This window comes from Gambusia affinis, linkage group LG21 (assembly GCF_019740435.1).
Source record: "Gambusia affinis linkage group LG21, SWU_Gaff_1.0, whole genome shotgun sequence".
Taxonomy (NCBI): domain Eukaryota; kingdom Metazoa; phylum Chordata; class Actinopteri; order Cyprinodontiformes; family Poeciliidae; genus Gambusia; species Gambusia affinis.
Genome location: NC_057888.1, coordinates 12,439,774 through 12,461,198, shown reverse-complemented (window position 1 = coordinate 12,461,198; position 21,425 = coordinate 12,439,774). Strand labels below are relative to the sequence as shown.

The window sequence follows — 21,425 nt, the reverse complement described above, 5'->3', positions numbered from 1 at the left end:
TGTTTGGACATCCCATAAGTTAATCATAGATTACTTTATCTGGGCCATTTGACTCAGCCAGCAGCAAGTTAAGTTTCTGTCCACTTCTGATTTGCCTTTTTGCCCTTCCCTTCTGACTAAAAGTGACTAGATTAAAGAAAATACATAAATTAAAGACTGCAAAATAATTGTTACACAATTTAGAAAAATCATATGATTATGTAAATTTCAGTTTCGTACACTGAAAAATAAATACCTGAAACAACATGAAACGCATGAAGAATGCACATGACTAATTTTAGCTTTCTTGACTCTAACAGGATTCAGTAATGAACACCTGCAACTCCCTCCAACACACCAAAATCAAATAAATAATTGATGAGCAGGTCTTTCTTCCTGCCACACCAAGGAGGTAATTTAGCCTTTTGATTCAGGTGTGTTGGAGCAAAAAAATGATATTCTGCTTTAGACCTCAACAAAAATACCCTTGGTTCAAAACCTGGTCTTGGGTCTGCAGGATCGTGTCTCTCAACTCTTTATTTTGTCAGATAACTGTATAATAAAAGGCCACCAAAGAAAAATCCTTGAAAAAAGTGTGTGCAAATTGCTCAGCTGTCCAGTAACGTGAAACATGTTCAAAACACAGATTGCTGCAGTTTGAAGTGATGGTGAAAAACAGGGTGTTGCAAAAGTTTTACTTTAGGCAAGGCAAGGCAAATTTATTTATATAGCACCTTTCAGCCAAGGACAATTCAAAGTGCTTCAATTAATCACATTACACCCACAAAATATGACATATATCTATTTTTATGTAGCCAACCAACAGAAATCATATCATTCTGAAGCGAATGGAAAATTTTTTATCTCATTTTGAAAAAATATTTACCTCAAAAATCTAGGAAGTGTGGAGTGTTAGCAAGAAAATGAATGACGCTAAATAGAAGTTGAGCCTGCTAGGCTGAAGTGAAAATTCACTTTCCAGAAGAATAAACATACATCCAAAAGAATAGAATGGCTTAGATCAAAACTATTAATATCCAAGAATGGCCTAAGAAGAGTCCAGACTTAGTCCATTACAAAACTACATATGGCAAGGCCTGAAAGCTGCTGTTCACATATACTCACCAACGTTTCTGACTGAGCTTGAGCCATTTACAAACAATAAGAAAAAAATAAAGTATTTAGATGTGATGTATCATTTTCTTTCTGCTTCACAATTATGCACTGCCCTGTGTATGTCTGTCACAACAAATCCTGGTAGAACGCATTCAAGTTTGTGTTTGCAACTTGAAAATTGTGTAAAAGGTCAAGTGGTATAGATACTCGCCAGGCACTGTGAAAAGTGATTTGAGAAGAAAACGGTCTCCCGGCACAGTGATTCTGTGATTTGGAAGAAGTGAGGATCTCAGTTTACTAGAATCAGAGCTCAATGTGGCATAAAGACATGCTTCTAACGTGGAAAACAAACTGATTCTCACTTTCTTTCACAGAACCAGCCTAGAACCACCTCTACCACCAGACCTGCTTCAACTCCTTTACAGGAAAACCATCAGAGACAGCAAGGTTTATGTTTTGATTCAGATCTAAATCCTGTAATGACAACCTTAAGCTGTAGAGTTCAAAGGAATCACATTTCCAGCATAACAATATAAAAGTACAGATCACTAGTTTTCGAGGTATCATTTTTAGGGAAAATCTTTTAGAGGTTATTTAAAGAACAATGCTAAGATCCAGGGAAGTGAATCAACTGCTTCCTTTTTTTGAGGGAAGACAAGAGAGCATTTTTGACATAAGCCAGGCTGTGCAGATTGAGTAGGAAAACATTTTTTTTTCAATGTCACAGGCTGTGTGTGTATCCAGCCATCATGCATGTGGCAAAGAAGTTTTTTAAGCACTGAACAAAAATAGCAGCCAAATTATTCTGAGGGAGATGTGGGTCAGAACTGAAGTTTTTCTCTCAGGTATGAGGCAGTAAAGTGGAGTAGGGGGGGATTTTTTTTTTCCCGTTATTCTATAAACAAGTGATACATTTGCTTGCATTGGCTTAAGCTCAATCGGCTTTTACTCTGGGATGCTGGACGTCTAGACAAGGACGGTAAACACTCATTTTACAGGAAGAGAGAGGACAAAGGATTATACTGTAATCATAATCCCATAATCTCCAAATACAGCTTCATAACACTGCTTCCTTCGCTGTGATGTAGTTATTGTATTGTAAATTTTAGCCACTATTGATCCGGTTGACATCCAGGTTGGCAGGAACAGTCGGATACGGCGTTCCGGGCTGAGACGAACTCACATGGGAAACATCTTAATGACGGGACTGTTCTGGTTTAAGTCATCATTATGACAATTCCCCGCTCTTCAAACCATCCCTCTTTCAAAGCTCTTTATGTATTGCCGCTTTAGTCAGCAGTCCACTGCATGTACACGCACACAAAGACACACACACTGCAATTTTCATTTAATCCATGTACAAGCTGAAGCTTTCACAGTCAATAACACACAGACAAAGAGGACAAAGCAGTGCAGTGTTGTTTTCTTTACACCGATGTCCACTTTGTATTCCTCATCCAGAGTGAATATTGATCCGCAGTCTATAATTTAAGTCCTTCTAAATCTCCCTAAAACATTATTTTTTCATTCTAGAGGAAATTTTCACATCATTGGTTCTATTGTTTTACAATGTAGTCTACCCAGACTTTACAAACACAATCATGTATGATATTATTTAAAAGGAAAAACCTCAATGAAAATTTTCGTTCTATGTTTTGACCCATATCAAAACTACATTGCATGACCCAAATATTTTGTATTTAATTAATTTTAGATTAAAAAAATAATAACAACAAAAATCATGGGTCATATTTAAAGAGGTTGTTTTTCTGTATCATCACTGTAAGAACATCTCATTAAAACCCCATTTATTTTGGTGTTCTTCAAGGGTACGATTCCAGTCCTATCTTGATTTTACTATAAATGCTGAGTTTAGGTTCAATATCCATAAAGTCAACATTTACTTTCATTGGTGTGCTGAGGATACAATATTGAAACATGGCAGAATAGAACTGGATTAGAATCAGCAAAAGCAGAGATGTGATATTATCTAATCTAATCAGATTTGATCTATTGCTGTCCCATGCTTTTGCAGAAAAATTCATGATTTCTTTCTTTCCATTTTATTTTAGCTTCATAAGCTACTTTTCTGTAGCTTAATCTAAATTAAGGATCAAGCTTAATTTGATCCTTAATTTTATATATATATATATATATATATATATATATATATACATATATATTAAGTGTAAATGAGTGATCTTCAAATTTTAACATATTTACTTGGTGTTTGTCTGGCCAATATTAATAAACTGATGAAAAGCTCTTCAGGATTTAATTTGGACTACGGTAATTGCTATAAAGTTCCAGTCTTGACTATACTAATAATTTTAAGTCCAGAATAATTCTTCTTGTCAAAATGTACAGCACTTTGCTATTCCCCTACATATTTATCCATATTTAATAAAACCATGTATCCATATTTAATGATACTTTTGCCCCCTTTGTTTTTCTATGTGCCCTCACAGTTGGAAATCTTAAAGTATTTTTAGATCTTTTAAATATGAAAAGCAAGTAAGCCCAAAATATCAAAAGACTATCAATGCTAACGCTCATCTTTCTTGAAAATTTATATTCTTGCTTTTGCCCCCCATAAACTGAGACAAGTGCAATTCTCAAAATACTAATAATTATTTGTTCATGGTTTACAGTTGATCGAAAATACTGCAGTACTTCTTCTGAAAGCATAATTTTACCAAGCCCAGTTTTGGGAGAGCTAAACCAGCTGTCTCATTTTAGCATTCCTTAAACTTACATTTAAAGGTTCCTTGTAAATTTTATTGTATTTTGTTTTATTTTATTATTATATGTGTTCAAAAAAAAAAAAAAAGAGAGATGAAGATAAGCTTATTAAATCAATGAAGAAAACTCATTTAAATTCTGGTTCAGGGTGGCAAAATCTGTTTTTCCATTTTTGCATTTTGGTCCTCACATCGCCTGCAGTTTGCTGACCAGAAAATTAACATTTAGTCCAACAGGTGAGGAGGTGGGTACATGAAAACCAAATGCTGTTCTTTAGAAGTGACCGACTTTGGAGCAGAATACATGCGAGGAGTTTTTGCCCAACAACCATCAGGTTTCTCCTCCTAGCCTAATTTCCATTAGCTGACCACTTGATTATCACATCAATAAAGATTGTAAAATCAAAAGAGGCACAGACCGCTGTTCAGTGTTCCAGCAAATATTTGCATATTGAGCAGGATGTTACAAAACAAACGTTTTCTGGGACGCTTTGTTATTTGAAATTCATTAAACCCCTAAAAGCAGTACGCACTGGTGCAGTGATCAGCCACCCTCCACCCTCTCCTCCCTGAGGATTAATTCTAAAGAGGTGCCCGCTCACTGATGGTCTGAACTATCCCTCACAAGCAGAAAGCAGAGATTTGTGCTTGCTGGAACTAACTTGACTCAGCCACATTTGCTCTGCAAATCAAAGGTGAAGCTTCTTGAGTGGAGTGTGTGTGGGGGGGAATAAATTGTGCATGTGTGTGCAAGGCCAAGCAAATGCAGACTTTTATGTCAAAGCACAGGCTCCAATGGAGTTTGTGTGTCTCAGCATGAAATCATGGAGGAATGCAATTATCACTTTGCCCAACAGACATTTCTCTGAAATGAGAGTGAACAATTGGGAGCATGAGAGGGGAAAGTGGAAGGAGGGGTAAAGGGTGTATGAGCAGGGAGGGGGAAGCGGCATCAGCTTAACCAACCTCAGTCCCAGCTCTGCTTCAAACTTCATTCTGTTAACTCTGCTAAATGTGAAAGTGCAGGCAACGTTATATCACATGAGGAGTGAAAAGTTTCCAGAAGGACTTTACATCCTTCTGCTTTTATATATTAAAACAGGGTTACTATCATAATTCTTTTTACATTAAGAACTCGCATAACAAGGTAGAATGTGATCTAAAAATGTCAAAATGCTGCCAATGTTTCCAAATCCTGCAACTTCCATCACAAACACAGGCTGAAAACTAAAAAGAGTTAATTTATCATATTTCATTTAGCCTTCCTGTTACCTGCTGAAAGTGTTGCTCTCTTTCCAGCAGCATAAATAACCCACAGACAGCATAGGTAATGTTATTGAAAATATGAATTCCTATCCAGTTGTTCTGTCCATTAGTACAGAACAGTGCTGTATTAATGGACCCATTGGCAAACATGTAAGTGTTTTGGGGGGAGGAAGAGGGTATTTGTTTAAAGGGTTAATAGCTTCCGACATCTTTTTGGTTTCTGCAACTGCATTTTTAAGCAATTTAATGATTCTGATCTTCTTCAACCAATTACTACAACCACACCAACGAGTGTTGCTGTCAGGGCAACCTGGTGTCACTGGGTATGGTGTGTTCACTGATTCAGTCAAAAAAATAATTTTAGTCACAGGTCAGAGTCAACTGATGTAAAAACCACCACTTCTGGTCATCAGTCGATCTCAATGCATGTTTATCCAAATTATTTTGTTTTTATACCTGCTAAATAAGAAACTATCCCAATTCTGATTGCACTTGCTCCGCCATATGGGCTGCTGAAGATGCTTTGATGAAGATGCAAGAATTCACAAACTGAACACATCATCAAGCTTATTTTTAATACATTTTAGACTTCCCCCAATTACTGATCATATTTTTTTATGTTCACAGACAGGATCTCAAGGCGTAATTGAGAAATGGCCAATGTCTGGTGTGGGAACTTCAGGGTCTCAGCTATCAGTTTTTGCAGATGATGTGGTTTGGTTGGGATTTATTAGTACTGACAATCAGCGGAACAGTTCTTAGCAGAATGTGAAGCACTTGAGATGACAATTAACTCGTAAAAATTTGAGGTCCTCAGTGAAAAAGGGGCTGACTGCTCCCACTTCACCTGGTCATTGCCTTCTTATGCAATGTCGTTTGATTCTCGTCGTGTCCTTCTGTGTTCAATCTGGGATCTGGTTGAACTTCAACCAAGCCAATCAGCAAACAGAAGGAGTTGTGAATGATTGATGTTGACTGCAGTCTTCCACGGTTGTAGATTGGCAATGGTTTGGCCCGGGTAGACTCAGAACTTGCTGGAAGAACTATATCTCTTCTGTTATCAATCTCTATGAACCTTTTACTTCTGCAACCGGATTTTTAGTTAGCTTAAGGCAGCAGCTGGATGAATTGATTTACCAAAAGTCTTACTGTTACAGCTACATTTGTGCTTTCCACTTTCTCCTGGGAGAATCCCAAATTTATTGCCATTGCAGTATTTCATCGGTAACACTAAAAGCTGCTAAACTGCAAGAAGCTAGGATAGCCTTGGCTTACACTTGAGACTATTTTGGTTCATTAGGAAGAAGGGCATATTTAAAGAGCATGTATCTTTTGAGGCCAATGTGAGCCAGTGGGCTATGAGTGTTTCAAGCTGGGTTGGCCAGGTACCAACGAAGAAATAAGAAGGTAGGGAGGCAGACCAAAGTGTCCAAACAAATAGAAACAGAGGGTTTCTGTTGTATCAAGTACCAATAACTCTGAGGTGAAGCATTTTTTTATAACCAAAGAAAGACCTCACAATTATTAGCCTTGAATATGTGACAGCATAAGCAAGGTCTTCAACAAGGCTACTCCTTTATTTAATGTAGAGCAGGTGTGATGTGTTATTTGTTTAGCAAGGCCATAATAGTGTTTACGCGTGCACTACAGAGAGTAAATTAAGAACACAGACACAAAGACAGGCCCCTTAACATACACAGACACAGCTGAAGCTATCTTTGGCCTCACACTGTACTGAATGTGCTTGGCAAGCAGACTGATGAAAGGTAACTACAGGAGACGAACTCATTATAGACACTGATTCAAACATAAAAGCTAGGTGAGACTTTTCTCCAAGAATAACTTAATCTGACTCCCCCAAAACGTCTATGTGCACACATGTATTTTTTTAGTTTTAGTGTTTTTAACACTTCTCAAAAGAGGGTGCTTTTGAAGATCAAATAATAACTAAATAGGTTTTTGAAGTCAGATAACTGGCTGATGAAGAACTTATCAAGAAAGCTCTGACAGCTCTGTTGTGCACTGTCAATAGTCCATGTTGATTATTAACATACACATGCATAGACTTGAACACAATGCCCTCGTACTGTACCCCCACGCATGCTGATTAATGAGGGGAAGAAGCCAAGGAGAGGAGGATGAAACTGAAGTGTTAATGGACCTATGATAGATTCCTGCAGACCCGTTGTTTGGTAGGCAAATCCCCAGAGTATCTGAACATTGTAGCATCACAGTAAAACTCTGCAAAGCCAAAGCCCAGACTGGAGGTAAAATATGTTGATCAGCCAGAATACCTTTACTCTCCAGAATTATATCACAAATTTCATATCACTGAGAGAGGAAATGAGTTCACTGCCAGAGAACAATATTACTGTAGATTCGCCTGAATGTTGTTTTTTTTCTTTTTTCCATCCACACGATAAAGATTTAGCTCCAAAACAAATCTACTAAAACAAGATTAACTCTGTAACACACTGCTGAGAGACCTACACTTGGAAAGTCCACTTTCTGATAACACAGTGAAGGCAGCTGGAGAGATTCTGCATGAACAGCCAATTTGTTCATGACTGCAGGCAGGAGAGGAAAAAGCTCAATGAGGTGGGATGACAGTATTATGATGGTCTTAAGTATAAATAGTCTCTTCCTAAAAGTACTTACTACCCTGTTGGGAAGTTCTGTAGTTTCTGGATTGCAGTGGGGTCTGCTCAACTGTGACAAGGACAGGAAGAAACTCGCATACCTCGACAAACTGTCAAAATAACAAAGTGATAAGTTGCCATCCTCGACAGTTATTTTTTTATGCATTTTATACAAGTGGGATAAGAATTGGCTAGTCAAATGATTAGGAGGAGTGTGTGTACAGGATGTATTATACGTTTTGCTAAGCTGACACTGATCAATGTAAAAGAGAAAAAAAGATTCACTTTTGAAGCATGTAGGTACACATACTGTCATATATTATACTGATATATGACATATTATAGCCCCTAATCAAACCAAAATGTCTATTACCTTCTGCTGGTAGATTACGCAGTTTGGAGAGACTAAACCAAATGTTCTTATAGTCGCTATTGGCATATTATGGAAAACCCTTTTAATTAAAAGGTTATCGATGAGAAACGTCTTCAAGGTGAGTACAAATGAACTCACAAATGACTCTTTTTCAAACCCAAAAAAGTCTGGAAAGGAAAGGCTAAATTAAATGTACAAAACTGTAAGAGTTGCATTGATCTTCACCACTGAAAATTTGTTTGCTTATTTTTCAACAGGTTTATTCAATGGATTAACCATTGATGTTACCAAAGTCTCAGAATTGACTGAATCTGCATTACTCAACTCTTAATAATTCCTGTCACAAATTAGTAAAACACGATAAAAAACAGACATCCTTTTCAATTTAGAGATGTACCCCTCTCAGCCCTTCACACATTCAACTCGGTGCCAGATTGGTGTGTGTTGATTTAAAGGAAGGTATCATGATGTGTGAGAAGGGTGACAGCATTGTTTGCTTTAGTGCTGCATATTGTGTAACATCCCTCACTTCGCACATACAAGCCAACTCGTCTCTTTGATTCTCTCCACTTGTTGGCTAAACTAAAACCGTTAATTTAATTTAAATACTTTTCTTGACACCAACGCTTAGCGACATGAACTGAAAAAAAAATATATATAGCAATGAAGAGGCATTGTATCACTTTACAAAATTATAAATCTGCATCTAAGCATTACCTAATATACACATTTGAAACGAGCTATTCAAAGTTCATAAATGAGGTCACTTGAAGTTTTGAGGACACAACTGAGAAGTGACATCATATAATAACTCACAAATGTCAAGGAAACGGAAAGCCTTAGGCTGAATATTTCCATGAATCCCCAGAGATACAACTACAACATTTGAAGAAGATTGAATGAGCAGTTGAGGGGAAAAAAGCTCAGAGCAGGGTTGTGACTGCAGCCATTTAAGGTCAGTGGATTGTCAGTCTGCATGTTTCTGTGTTAACTATATCCAGGTACTAGCTCAATGTAAAATGGCTCCTAGATGATGACTCACCAAGAGCTTAAATATTCAAGACATCTTATTTGATTTGGTGACAACTTTCAAAAGACGGACTCCCGATAACTGAGGCAGAAACAACACAAATTGCAAGAAATGTTGCTGTTATGACTTTTCAGTATTTCATTATTGTGAATAACTATCAGTTAGCTTTTAGAGATTGTGAGCCACCACTCCCATTTATCCATGTTTTTTATTTTATTTTCTATAATTAGCAACAGCATGAATCACTGACAGAAAATATTTAAGCGCGGTCTAAGCACAGATTTATTCATGAAAGCGACCAAATAATAGAGGCACATTTTTCACCATGAATAATGACTGTTGGGCTGTTGTTCCCATATCCTGCTAGAGATGCATTTCATCAGAGCCAATAAGTCTTGGTGATTTGTCTTGAGGTCTTTGTCTGATGGAAGAAACTGATGAAAATCAGAGAAAATGACCACACAATTTATAGCCCTGCATATGTGTGAATTAATGCCCCGAAACCCAAGAACATCCATCAAAAGAAGGAGGAGCTTAAAGTGCACCCACAAGGTACAAGCAAGGTAATAAACAGATGATGGCACATTAAAATTTTTTCACCTGCATCAAGTTGAGCATCTGTTTACGAGCTACAAAGAAAGGGAAGAAACAAATTTAGGACGCGAGTGATTTTTTAAATTGATTCAATTCATTTTCATCCCATTTATCAGCTGTTTGGAAGTCTCATTTGCAGAAACTCTTGACACTTTGTATTTTTGTCAGCTTTAAACTGAATGTTCAGTCCTTGAAATGGGATGAATAAAAATCTGCTGACAATCACTTCTCAACAGTCTGTCATTGTTAACAGTGAGTGCATGGTAGTGGTAAGATAATATCTTAAATGCCTGTGCCACCTCTAACAATAGAGACACTGTTTTCTGACTCTCCATCTGCTTTGTCCTGTGCTTGTCAGCCGACAAGGTAGAAGATAGCCACATAATACACTCCATTTAAAGACCACTGGTTGCAAAACTGACAATGCAAGCAACAAGAACTTGGAATCCAAAATGACATAAAATAGTTGAAAGGTACAAGTGGGTACAGTTTTTAAGAGACAAATGATTGTAGAGAGCAGAATACAGACCAGAAATGTGGTAAATTTCCATCTTTTTAGTAGCTTCACCACAAACACCTGCTTTTTGTCTTCATTGTAATGGGTTGTAAGCTACAATCTAAGTTTTGGACAGGCCTTTGTCAGTTGCCAGTATGCCAAGATTACATATCTGCTAAACTATCTGTCAAAACATAGTTGTGAAAAAGTCCTTTTAACAACTAGAGTGACTTGAGTTCACCCAAAGGCTGCTGAGAACTCCCAGTCAGCTGGCTGAAAATAGTCCCTTTCCTATGCTCAAAAGTATTATTAATTTTTCTACTAGTACATATTTCAAAGACTATTATAAAAGAAACAATCTTTTATCAGCACACTTGGCAAGCTAAGAATAGTATTTCTGTTGCACAGTTGACTCCAGGCTGGCTACAGGAGCAGATCACTTAACTAAATTAGGTCATTCATAGGCTGCACAGTGGCACAGTTGGTAGAGCTGTTGCCTTGCAGCAAGAAGGATGGAGTTTGCATGTTCTCCCTGTGCATGCGTGGGTTCTCTCCGGGTTCTCCGGCTTCCTCCCACAGTCCAAAACATGACTGTCAGGTTAATTGGTTTCTCTAAATTCTCCCTAGGTGTGAGTGTGTGTGTGAATGGTTGTTTGTCTTGTATGTCTTTGTGTTGCCCTGCGACAGACTGGCGACCTGTCATAGGCACCAGCACCCCTCCCAACCCCATTAGGGAAGAAGGGTGTAAAGAAAATGGATGGATGGATGGAGGTCATTCATATAACTTTGGTATATATCAAAATATGTATGCTTTTTATAGATCTCTTCTGATCTATAAAAAGCAGAAGAGAAAAAAAAAAAATCAAGTGAGCATTCAGCCAGATAAGAACTTTTAAAACTGCTACTGATTTTCGCAGGTGTTTAATCTCCTTAAAAAGACTTTATATCTGGGGGTGATGGATATTTTGCACCTTTTTGTAACTTTGCAATATTTGGTTGATTAGTATCTGACTTTTTTGGGTACCAAAGGAGCCACCTGCTGTCAGATGTTTAACACTGGCAACATCTTAGTTCTTAGCAGCATAAGGGGTATATTTTATACCTACTAAAACAACAAACAATTTATTGCAGTTTTCTACATTCATCTTATTTTCGGCAATAAATAAAGTTGGTTACATGATTTAGCTATATATCCATCAGCAAAAAGTCACTTACGGTTATTCTGGTCTGATCAAGAATCCTAATCTGTCAAATTTCATAAAAGATGTTAAGTCAGTGCTTTGCTTAATGATTGGATAATAATGTTTTAACTTTAAATTGAACTGTAACTCATCTGTACATTTACAATCTTTATTTCCTCCCTGACAGAATGAACACGGAAATACTCATTGATTAATCAATCCCCATCCTTCGTCTTATGGGTTAACATTTATGATTAAGTGTGCAGCCATAACGCGAGAACAGCGCATACAGGTGCAATTATCAACATAATTGGATGCAGTTATTGCTCACAGTCCTCTGGACAGTATTTGCATGAAATGCTTCTTATCTTGTGTTTTCTCAGTGCCTGAAATCTTCTCTCCTATTATGTCATAATATAACAAACACTGTTTAAAATCTAATATTCTGCAGTTGTTGTTATATATATATATATATATAACAAAGAGCTATTTGGAACAAATCGTACTGCTGCTTAGATGCACATTAAAAGGGCTTCCTCATAAAAAAGTAATTTTTGAAACCTTAAATCTCTCTAACATCTACAGACAGAACTGTGAGGTGTGAGAAGATGAACAACTTGAATTAGGCTGGATCCCTACTTATTGGTTTGCTGATTATTAATTTGCTAACACATGCTTAAATTTTCACTCCTCCTCCAACACCAGTTCTGATGTTTTCTTAATGCGTTTGTAGCTTCAGCATTTTATGGCTCTATTTGGCCAATAAGCTTTCAAAAACATGCTTCCTATTGTGACTTATTTTAATATACACACTATATGTAAATGTTTGTTTTTTTTAATACACAAGTAATGTTAATGCTTTTCGTGCCAGCTAAGAGAAGTGAAAACCAAAGAAGTAGCACATGATTCTCTATTTGAATATACCTATAGAAAATCAGAATTTATTACATCAGGTTGCAATATATTTTCAGTAATATTAGTAGAACATATTGTCAGACTTATGACACAAAAATAAAAAAAAAGGAAAGCAATGGTGTTGAAACCATTGCTTTCAAGAATAGTCATACTTGTAAAATTACTGTGTAAATATGTGGATCTCAATGAATTAGAATATCATTAAAAGTTTATTTCACTAACTCAATTAAAAAACTGAAACTCATATGGATTCATTACAGAATACAAGGACATAATTCAAGTGTTTTTCTCTATTAGTTTAGATGTTTATCGTTAAGAGTAGTTCAGCATAAAATTAGAAGCCATTGTTTTGGCCAACACATTCATGGGAAAGATTCACATTGTCTAACAGATGGCTATGCTGATTTTAGTCTTGACTGTGAAAACTTCACACTAGACCTGATATAACCTGGATACTGTGCATCTCTGCTCTCCAGACTGTGTGACCTACATTTTCAAGTGAAATGCAAAAAATTACTTTATTCTAAAAAGAGGACTTTGGATCAGTGAACTTCTGTCCCTTTTCTCCTCAGTCCAGGTAAGACACGTCAGATCTCGTTCAACAATGACTTAACAGTTACAAACCAAGTCAGACAATGAGTGCGATCCACGCTTTCTGGGTCTCTATAAAAAACTTTAATAAGATTTGATCCTCCCTTTTGGTTGGGGAATTTTTTGTATCATGCTGTTTCCTTCTACTCTGTGACTCAAAAGGTCATTCTTTAGCATTGACCTTCAGCTGCTTACGTCCTTCGGAAAGTTTAATTGACTTCAAGACAACGATCAAGCTTTTCCAATTGAAGAGGTTGGTTATTAAACCTAATGAATCCATATTATGCAGTAGTACATATGAGCGCTTTACCTCTATATTTAATAATATGAAAAATTACCTACAATTAGGGAAAATTGCTGAGCTATTGGATGAAATATCAAAATAAATATTTTTCTTGGCTTCCACCATTTGTGGAAGGTAAAACAGAAAAACTGTATCCACAGGACATCTAATGCTCAGTGGCATATAACCAAACTCTTATTAATCACACTGTCCTTTATGTTCAGGTATCAAAGTCTCTGTAAGAATGCAGAATTGCATTTAAACTGTCAAGTTAGTTAATATGATTTTCCTGTCTGGCGTCTGTATCGAACCACCCTACCCAACCCCATCACAGGTCAAACCCCTTGCTGTTCTCATTTCTTCCTACTGCTCTTAAAGAGTAATCGAAAACAGATCAAATCAGTACTAGCTCATAGCTTCTCACAAGCTAAAATGCTGAACTCTTTATCTCTGTTGCACAAATTTGGCAACTCTGACACTGCATAGTCCCACTATTAAAAAAAAAATTCAAATTTACCTTTAAAAGACGTTTCTTTAAATATGCCTGCTGCTGCTGAGTTTAACGTCTACATTTGATCTACCAGTGTACAGCTGACTACATTGTATTTGTTTCTGTAATTATCCCACTTTGCTGAGAAGAAAGATACATCTTGAGCGTGAGGTCCATGTGTTCAGATTTCTTGTGTTCTTTAAACTATCACTCATCTTCCTTTGAGTAGGTATCTAATCTCCAGAGCAATTAACGAGACAAAACACCACTAAGAATTAAGGAACTAACAGCAAACTAGCAGTGGCCAAAATTGACCGTTTTCAGTAAAGCTGGAAGAAAAGCTGGGCAGCTAAGCCTGAGAAACATGTACCTGCTCAGAGACTGAAACACACACTCAAAGGTCACATTATTCAGACTTTCAGGAAGCGCCCCATACCACTGATAAGCATCCGTTTTTTTTTCTTTTTTGCACTGATAGAAAAGGAGCTTGCACTGACCACTGCAACATCACATCTACTGCTGTATCTGAGGCATTTTCTGTTTTCTTTTCTTTTTGCTCTGCTGAGACACTTTTGTTTTTGGCTCTTGCAAGCATTCAGTCTGTCTTTGTGCAGAAAGAAAAATATTACCGTATGTTGGAACGCAACAGGGTTAAAATTAATTGAAAATCCACAGTGTTTTTTGGCAGCAGATTGTTTACTTGTTTGTTGTGTGTATGTGTGATGTGTGTGCCAGTCCTTCAGTTTGGGGTTATAGAGGGTGCAGCGTGGGGTGATGAATAGGATGCTTTTGTGCTCGCTCCCACAGCTGTCTACAAACCATGGAAGGGGAGAAAGGTGAGGAAGAAAGAGGGGTAAGGTTAGGTAGATAGCCAGGTAAAATAGAAAAGGAAGAAAGATAAAAAGAGAAGAGAGATGAGAGTGACACTGAAGGTTTAAAGTCGAGATGCATTCTAGAACACAGCAGCTTCTTCAGTCACACAAAGAAAGAGACAAATAACATAGCTATTATAGGAAATCATTGACATTCAAGTCACTGGAAAAAAAATAAAACAAATACCCCAGAACAAAGAGAATCAGAGAAAGAAAGTGCCCCAGTTGGTAGTTGTGATAACTGTCCCGAACACAAAACTGATCCCATGACCTAAACCTTCACACATGATGGGGTTTGGGAATGAGCCAGTGACGGCGAACGATGCAATAGTTTGAGGCCAAAACTGTTTGTGTTGCTACAGCCACTTTATTGCATACTGCATAAGGAGAAACTAGTCAACTGTACTACATTTTAATAAAAATAATGTATAATTCATGTTTAAATGGCACAGCGTTACATTAGAAACCTGAAGAGGGAGCAGCTGAAGGTCAAGTGAGATCCAAAGTCCTGATTTGAGAGACCTTTAAAGCCCTCAATAGATCATATGCTCAGGATCTTCAGTAAATGCATGTATGTATATGTTTAAAAAAAAAAAACACTTGTAAATGGTCACTCTACTTTACTGGCGAAGAGCAATTATAAGAATTTGTTAAATAAAAAGAGCATATTTGAGTTTTGTAAGGTTTCTGCTAAAGTATGAAATAAAGGAAGCAATGATCTAGCAACAGGCGCTTGGTTTGTTTCTTTACTGTTTCAAAGGTTGAACACATCATTTAATTACTGCTTGATCTGTGGATTTTGGCTAGTGCTGCATGATGTACACTTTGCAATGACAGCACCATCTGCAGTTATTGCAATGATGACATCTTCTAAAATAAATAATCATACTCCTCGCTCTTTCATCTGTGATTCCAAGACTCCCTACAACCTTTAGCATCTTGGTTCAGTCAGTTGTAAGCATTAACTGCAGTGGGACGGCACCCAACATGCTGGATGACACATCGGCATGCAATATGGAAACTCATCATTTGGAATGTATTAATCATAAAACAGTCCTTTGATACTGTGGGCAATAACATTACAACAATGATAAAGTCACAATATGTTGTGCAGTCCTCTAAGGCATTTAGCCATTTTCTCAGTGTCCTTCATGACTTGAGAGAATAAGAACGAGAGTCCAATATAGAAAGACCAAATACTCAACAACATCCAGATATTTTCTAGCCTCCACCCGGGAGCAGTCATTATGTAATTGTACTACTGAGCAGAGACAATGTCACACTGTATGTGTGAAAGAGATGATCTCATAAAGAAGAATTGACTTTATTTTAAATAAAGATAACATGGTTGCAGAGTTGACATTTTGAACTGGCTTAGCATCTCATATAAAACAATTAGCATGATTAACACCGTTGGAATCACTAATTTTGTGTTTTTTCTCAGTGTGTATTCAATTGAAGATATAAACCCTAACAGGAGTCTTTTAAACTCTTACTATTCAGGGATTTCATGTTAACATCATTAAATCTAGGTAAGCTTTTGATGACATCTTTCTTACCTGATTAATCAAACCCTGAAAAGTGAGGCAGGAAATGAGAAAAACTCGGAAAGTAATAAATGGAGAACAAGTAAAATAACAGGCATAGGCCAAAATCCCACTCTGTTGTTGCGGACATAATGAATAAAATCAGCATGCTTTGGTAAATAAGGGAAAAGTGTCCTTTTAAATCCTACACCTTTCCTGCTTCTTTTAAAATACTTAGCTAGCAATAGAAATGGATAACTTTGACTTTTCTTCTCATTGCAACAATTTCCTTCAGCTGTATAAAGACCAGAACCAACAGACTGAGAAACAGCTTTTACCCATCAGCCATCACCATGCTCAATGTTGCTAAGTGGTCAATTTGACCTTGCCTATTTTTATATCCGTGTTAGTTTAAAGATAACTTTTTTATCAAGGAATAAGTACAATGTAGGTAATTATTTGTAGACTTTTTTTAAGTGAGATGTTTTTATCTGAAGAACTGCACCGAAATTTTGATGTATAATGTTTCATTTTTACAATGAAGATAATGTTGCGTTTAGCAGGGCCTCATAGCTCCTCAGTATAATCCATTCAGTGATTTTTGAAATCCTGTCAGTCAGGATGGAAACTGCTCAATTCTGATCACCAGCTGATTTCTTGGTAAGTCTGTGACAAAATGTACCCTTAATCGAATGCTTTCTTGTCTTACTTATTTTGAACAGGGGATCCATGTCGCAACATACTTGTTACCATGGAAACCAGAAGTCACTAGATTTTTAATAAAAAAATTAAAGCTCATACTTTAAATTATTTTATTGGAGTTGATATGGGCGCCATTTTGTATTTCTCCACATGGGATTGTTTTGGGCTTTTTTCAGTACTAAATTAAATATTAATTAGTATAAAATTTTTTTTTGTGTTTAAAAATGACAAAAAGAAAAAGGGAAGTGATGATGACAAATTTGAATAACCCCCCACGCCTCATTTGTTAGGTGTCAAGCTAAATTTTGACACTCAAAGAAGAAGATCAACGGGCTAAAAACACTTTGCTTTCTTCCTAAGCAGCTCTCTCGCGTCGTGGACATGAATTTTTATTATCCGAGGACTCCGAAGCTGCTTAGAGTTGCCCATGGCCTCTGATTGTCAGGACATGGTGTGAGTCACAGCATTCATAAAGCTTTGATATTTACATCGCATGGCCTTTATCTGCTGCTGAATAAGGCAGTCAAAACAAGCTGACTGACTTCTTGGTGAAAGTTATCCGACAGCGCAAATCTGTTAGGATCTCAAAGCTTTTTACTGGGATTTCTTTTTTTTTCTAAAATAAATAGGTATAATTAAAGATTTTGCTTACATTTATATATAATGTTCTTCATATATGTACATGAGGAACATTATGAGGTTCTTCAAATATAGGCTCCACTTTCAAAAACAGTATTGACAGTCTCAAGAAAAACAGCAAAGAAGTCGTCATATCTCCGTGTATGTTGCTATATTTGAAAGTACAAATTAAACCTTCTGGTCTGAATCTCTGTATATAGCATATGAGGAACAGGATGACTCACTTCACACCCTTGAACATCACTGAGCTGTGAAATTAACAAAAAAAAACCCTGCATAATTAAGAAAAATATGATGAATTTAAAGCAATGCTCAGTTTTACATTGAAAATAAACTCCAAAACAAGTCTGTCTGTTTTTTTTCTTTAAGCCTGTTGTGAATCATCTCCCACACCACATTTTATTCTAGTAATCCTACATCTATAAGTGCCACACATGAAGATTTTCATATATCCAATTTAACGCCTTAATTTTATACAATATTTTCCCCCTACGGAGAGAAAAAGCTGCATACCAATTTCAGCGCACAGATGCCTAAACGTACCCAGTTATCACTTGATTTTGTCTGAATCAGGATGTTAATCAAGCTGGAATAACTAACCCTACCGTGTAAAGATAAATCCTTTCAGCCTGCCCACACTGGGGTTTTCTGAGGCTATCGCAGAATGACTTTTTCTATGATGAAACAGCAGCAAGCGGTGGAGGGGCTGAAGGGAGTGGGCGATCAGGACACAAACAGTTTTTTCCTCAGCAAACAGCAGGGATGAGATGCAGAGCTGGCAGCGATATGGCATCCACACCTCAAGCACAGCCAACACGGCTCCTCGCTTGCCTTGGAAAGTCATAGGCCATCCACGGTTAAAATAGCTTATGCAAAAAAGCAAATAAACTGACTCGAGTGGATCCAAGCTGGTTTGACAACTAAACTCTTTGGGTATTTGTGGGCTGCTATGAGAGCATTTAGGGAAAAAAAATCATTACAGTATTAATTTGCATATATTTCTATTTGAAGCAGAAAAATATTCCCTCTACTTCTAATATTCTGGTTCTAATTGTTAGAATGAGATTTTTCATATAGTATTAGTAAAATATAGAAGCAAACACAAAATTAATGGGGTGTTATTCAAATACCCCATGAATTTCAAATACCCCACTGCACAAAAAACAACATCTTCTTCTAAATAGAGTGATGCAAGTATATAAAGCAAATATTAACTGGTTAGTCAGGCTATCTGCTCAAGGTGTCACCTGCACCTTCCTTCCTAGAATTTTTACAGGTTCGTCATCATAAGTGAGGCGTGCCGCACATTTTGTTTTTGAGCTACAGACTGTCTTTGCTTTTCAAATCAAAACAAACTAGTCTATTTTGTATGAGCAGAAAGAAAGTTTAGAGGGATGTCTGCCAGTCAGATGAGCTACAGTGCACAGCAGGCTTGAGAAGTTGCTATTATTATTAATGGGACACAAATGGTGGTATTTCTGGCACGTCCTCATTAAAGAGACTTAAAAGGATGGTTTCAGAATCAGAATCTCTCCTAAATGTTTAGCAACTCTGAGACGAAAGTTGGAAATAAAATTGTGAAAAAGCCCAAATGCACCCTTTTTACACCCAGCTGACTTGTAATGCCCAGGAACATGTGGAGGAATGGCACCACTAGATTACTCTGTGTTCCTCACAGACTGAAGCGACTCCTGGCAATCAAACACAAACCTTGTCTCCTGTTAAAGTTACACCATTCAAATGGTGTGATGAAATTAGCCTCAGCAGTACACAGGGACTGTAATTCTTCAAAACCTTTGTATACAGTGAATATAAAAAAGTATGTACACCCCAGTTAAAATACCCAGATTTTGTAGCATTAAAAAATGAAAGCATTACAAATTCTTTCAAAAACGTTTTCACGCTTACGCCAACGCAACCTTTAATGAGTTGAGAAACAAACAGATCTCAGAGAGGACAATATAGGAAAAACAAAAAAACAGTAACAAGTTGGTTGCAAAACTGTGTACACCATTCAAATTGTACTTTGTTGAACCACCTTTAAGCTCAATTTCCACATTCAGTCTTCTTTGGTAGGAGTCTGTCAGCACCCCTCATTCGGGCTCCGAAATATTTACCTGCTCTGCCTTGAAAATATTATCCAATTCCATCATATTGTGAGGACATGTTTTGTTCACAGTCTCTGTCAATGACCCTAAAAATCTTCTGGATTGACCAGTCCAACACTTTGTACATGAGACCTAAACGTTTTTGGTCAAAACTGACTTTTATTTAGAATGGTTCATAATCTAATTTGACTTTATTAAAAATCTAGCTCTAGACCAGAAAAAGTATCATCCAGAGCTTGATGCTGCCACCTCAGTATTTCATGATGGACAAGGCATTTTTCAGCCGCTGCACAGCTTTTCTTTTATCAGACATAGATGTTTTTTATCCTTTCTACAGTCTCTTTTGCATGTCCCCAAAACCTGTTTTTTTTTCTTCTTTTTTTTTGTTTTTTTACAGGTGTGTGTAATCCACTGACTTTATGTAATTTCTTCAACATTGATTAGAGGTTTCTCTTTGTTAACAATTATTACTCTAAGTTAGCCTCGGAAGCTGCTACAAAAGTGAAAATTTTGTTGATGAAGCCAGGTGATGGTGTGAGAGCGAAGACATCATTAGCTCCCGTCATCACACTTCATCAGAGGGTGACCGCTCTGCAGGCATAATGAGCTGGAAGTATGAACAAAAGCAGATGGCTTTATGAGTCAGACAATGGGGTGCTTGTGATTGAACGTATATCATTCATTTCAATTTAGGCATTTAGGGCATTTTTTTTCTCTCTCTCTCCTCCTTGCTGGATGTCAGTGCAAGTCCATTACCAAGGCGCTGATGAGCTGCTATCACTCTGAATCAGGCAGAGTCGCTCAATGCTGAGAATAATTCTTTGATGCAGAAAGTGTACAGTTAAACTGTGAAGATTTATACCTTTCCAAAGGTCTACTGTGAAGTGTAGTTTTTGGATGAAATAAGTAAACTTTGACTTTCTCCAACAAAATAAAAGTTCTAAACAGCAAAAGCTGTAAACAAATGTAATTTTACAACCACATGCAGCTGTCAGTCATTTCTACAGAGTTTCACTGGTATGTCTTTGTTGACTAAGCAGCACCCAAAGAAACTTAACTGCTCCGTTGGAAGAGCCCACAACAGGACGGCTCCTATGGAGCAATTAGAAGCTGTTTCTTAATCCAGCTGCCCTTGAGTGCCAACAAATGGGGCTGTCCTCCCTCCACCTCCTTCTCCGCTCGCGGTAGACAGCAAGTGCAACAGTGGCTACTCACCCCCAGTTTCTTACTCCGTATCCTCACGTACCCCTGCTTCACTATGTCGTTGAAGTTGGAAGCCATGGTGAGGGGAAGCGGGTCGCTTCCTATCCGAAAGATGCGGTGAAAAATAAATAGCGTCGTGTATGTTTTTGTTTTTCCAGTGGCGAAAGCTTTAACTTGAGGCTACGTCCGTCTGACATCCAACAGGAGGAGAGCAAGCGGTGCGAGCAACCTGCTCCAGTGTCAGCTAGCGCTCAGGCTGGCCGGGCTCAGCGGAGCGATCCATCCGGGAGAGGGAGATACCATTCGTCAGCTGATTCACTGAAGCCGGGGAGAGGTGGGAGGCAGAGGCGCTTCCTGGACCACACCATCCCGGGAGAACGAAGGGGTTGGAGGAGGGGGGGATAGCTGTCGAGGACAACCTGCATCTCCTATTCTGTTTTGGTTTGAGAAAGACAGACAGGTAGAAAGATGTTTTCATTATTAGCCCTTGGTTTCAAAAAATCAACAAAGTAACAAAAAGACAAGTCAACTTAAAACTTCAAAGAACAGGAGTGGACAGGGGTATTCTTTAAGTGCAGCCTGGGGAGCTTTTACACTCTTCAGGAGGCTCTTATGTGGCCAACTAGTACAAACAGTAAGACAAATTTCCAAGGTATTTGTCTTTAACAAATCGTCTTTTTT

General features: G+C 37.5%; 1 protein-coding gene across 2 annotated transcripts in view; it reads right to left on the bottom strand.

The window, feature by feature from the left end:
- dok6 (docking protein 6) overlaps nucleotides 1-21,070 on the bottom strand; it is a 55,318-nt gene extending 34,248 nt beyond the window's left edge. The window contains exon 1 of one of the 2 annotated variants that reach the window (XM_044104504.1): nucleotides 20,757-21,070. In XM_044104504.1, the coding sequence (XP_043960439.1) occupies nucleotides 20,757-20,822 (66 nt within the window). In that variant the 5' untranslated portion in view covers nucleotides 20,823-21,070. The remainder of the gene's footprint in view (nucleotides 1-20,756) is intronic. The other variant, XM_044104503.1, reaches the window with a different exon arrangement.
- Between the last annotated feature and the right edge of the window lie 355 nt (nucleotides 21,071-21,425).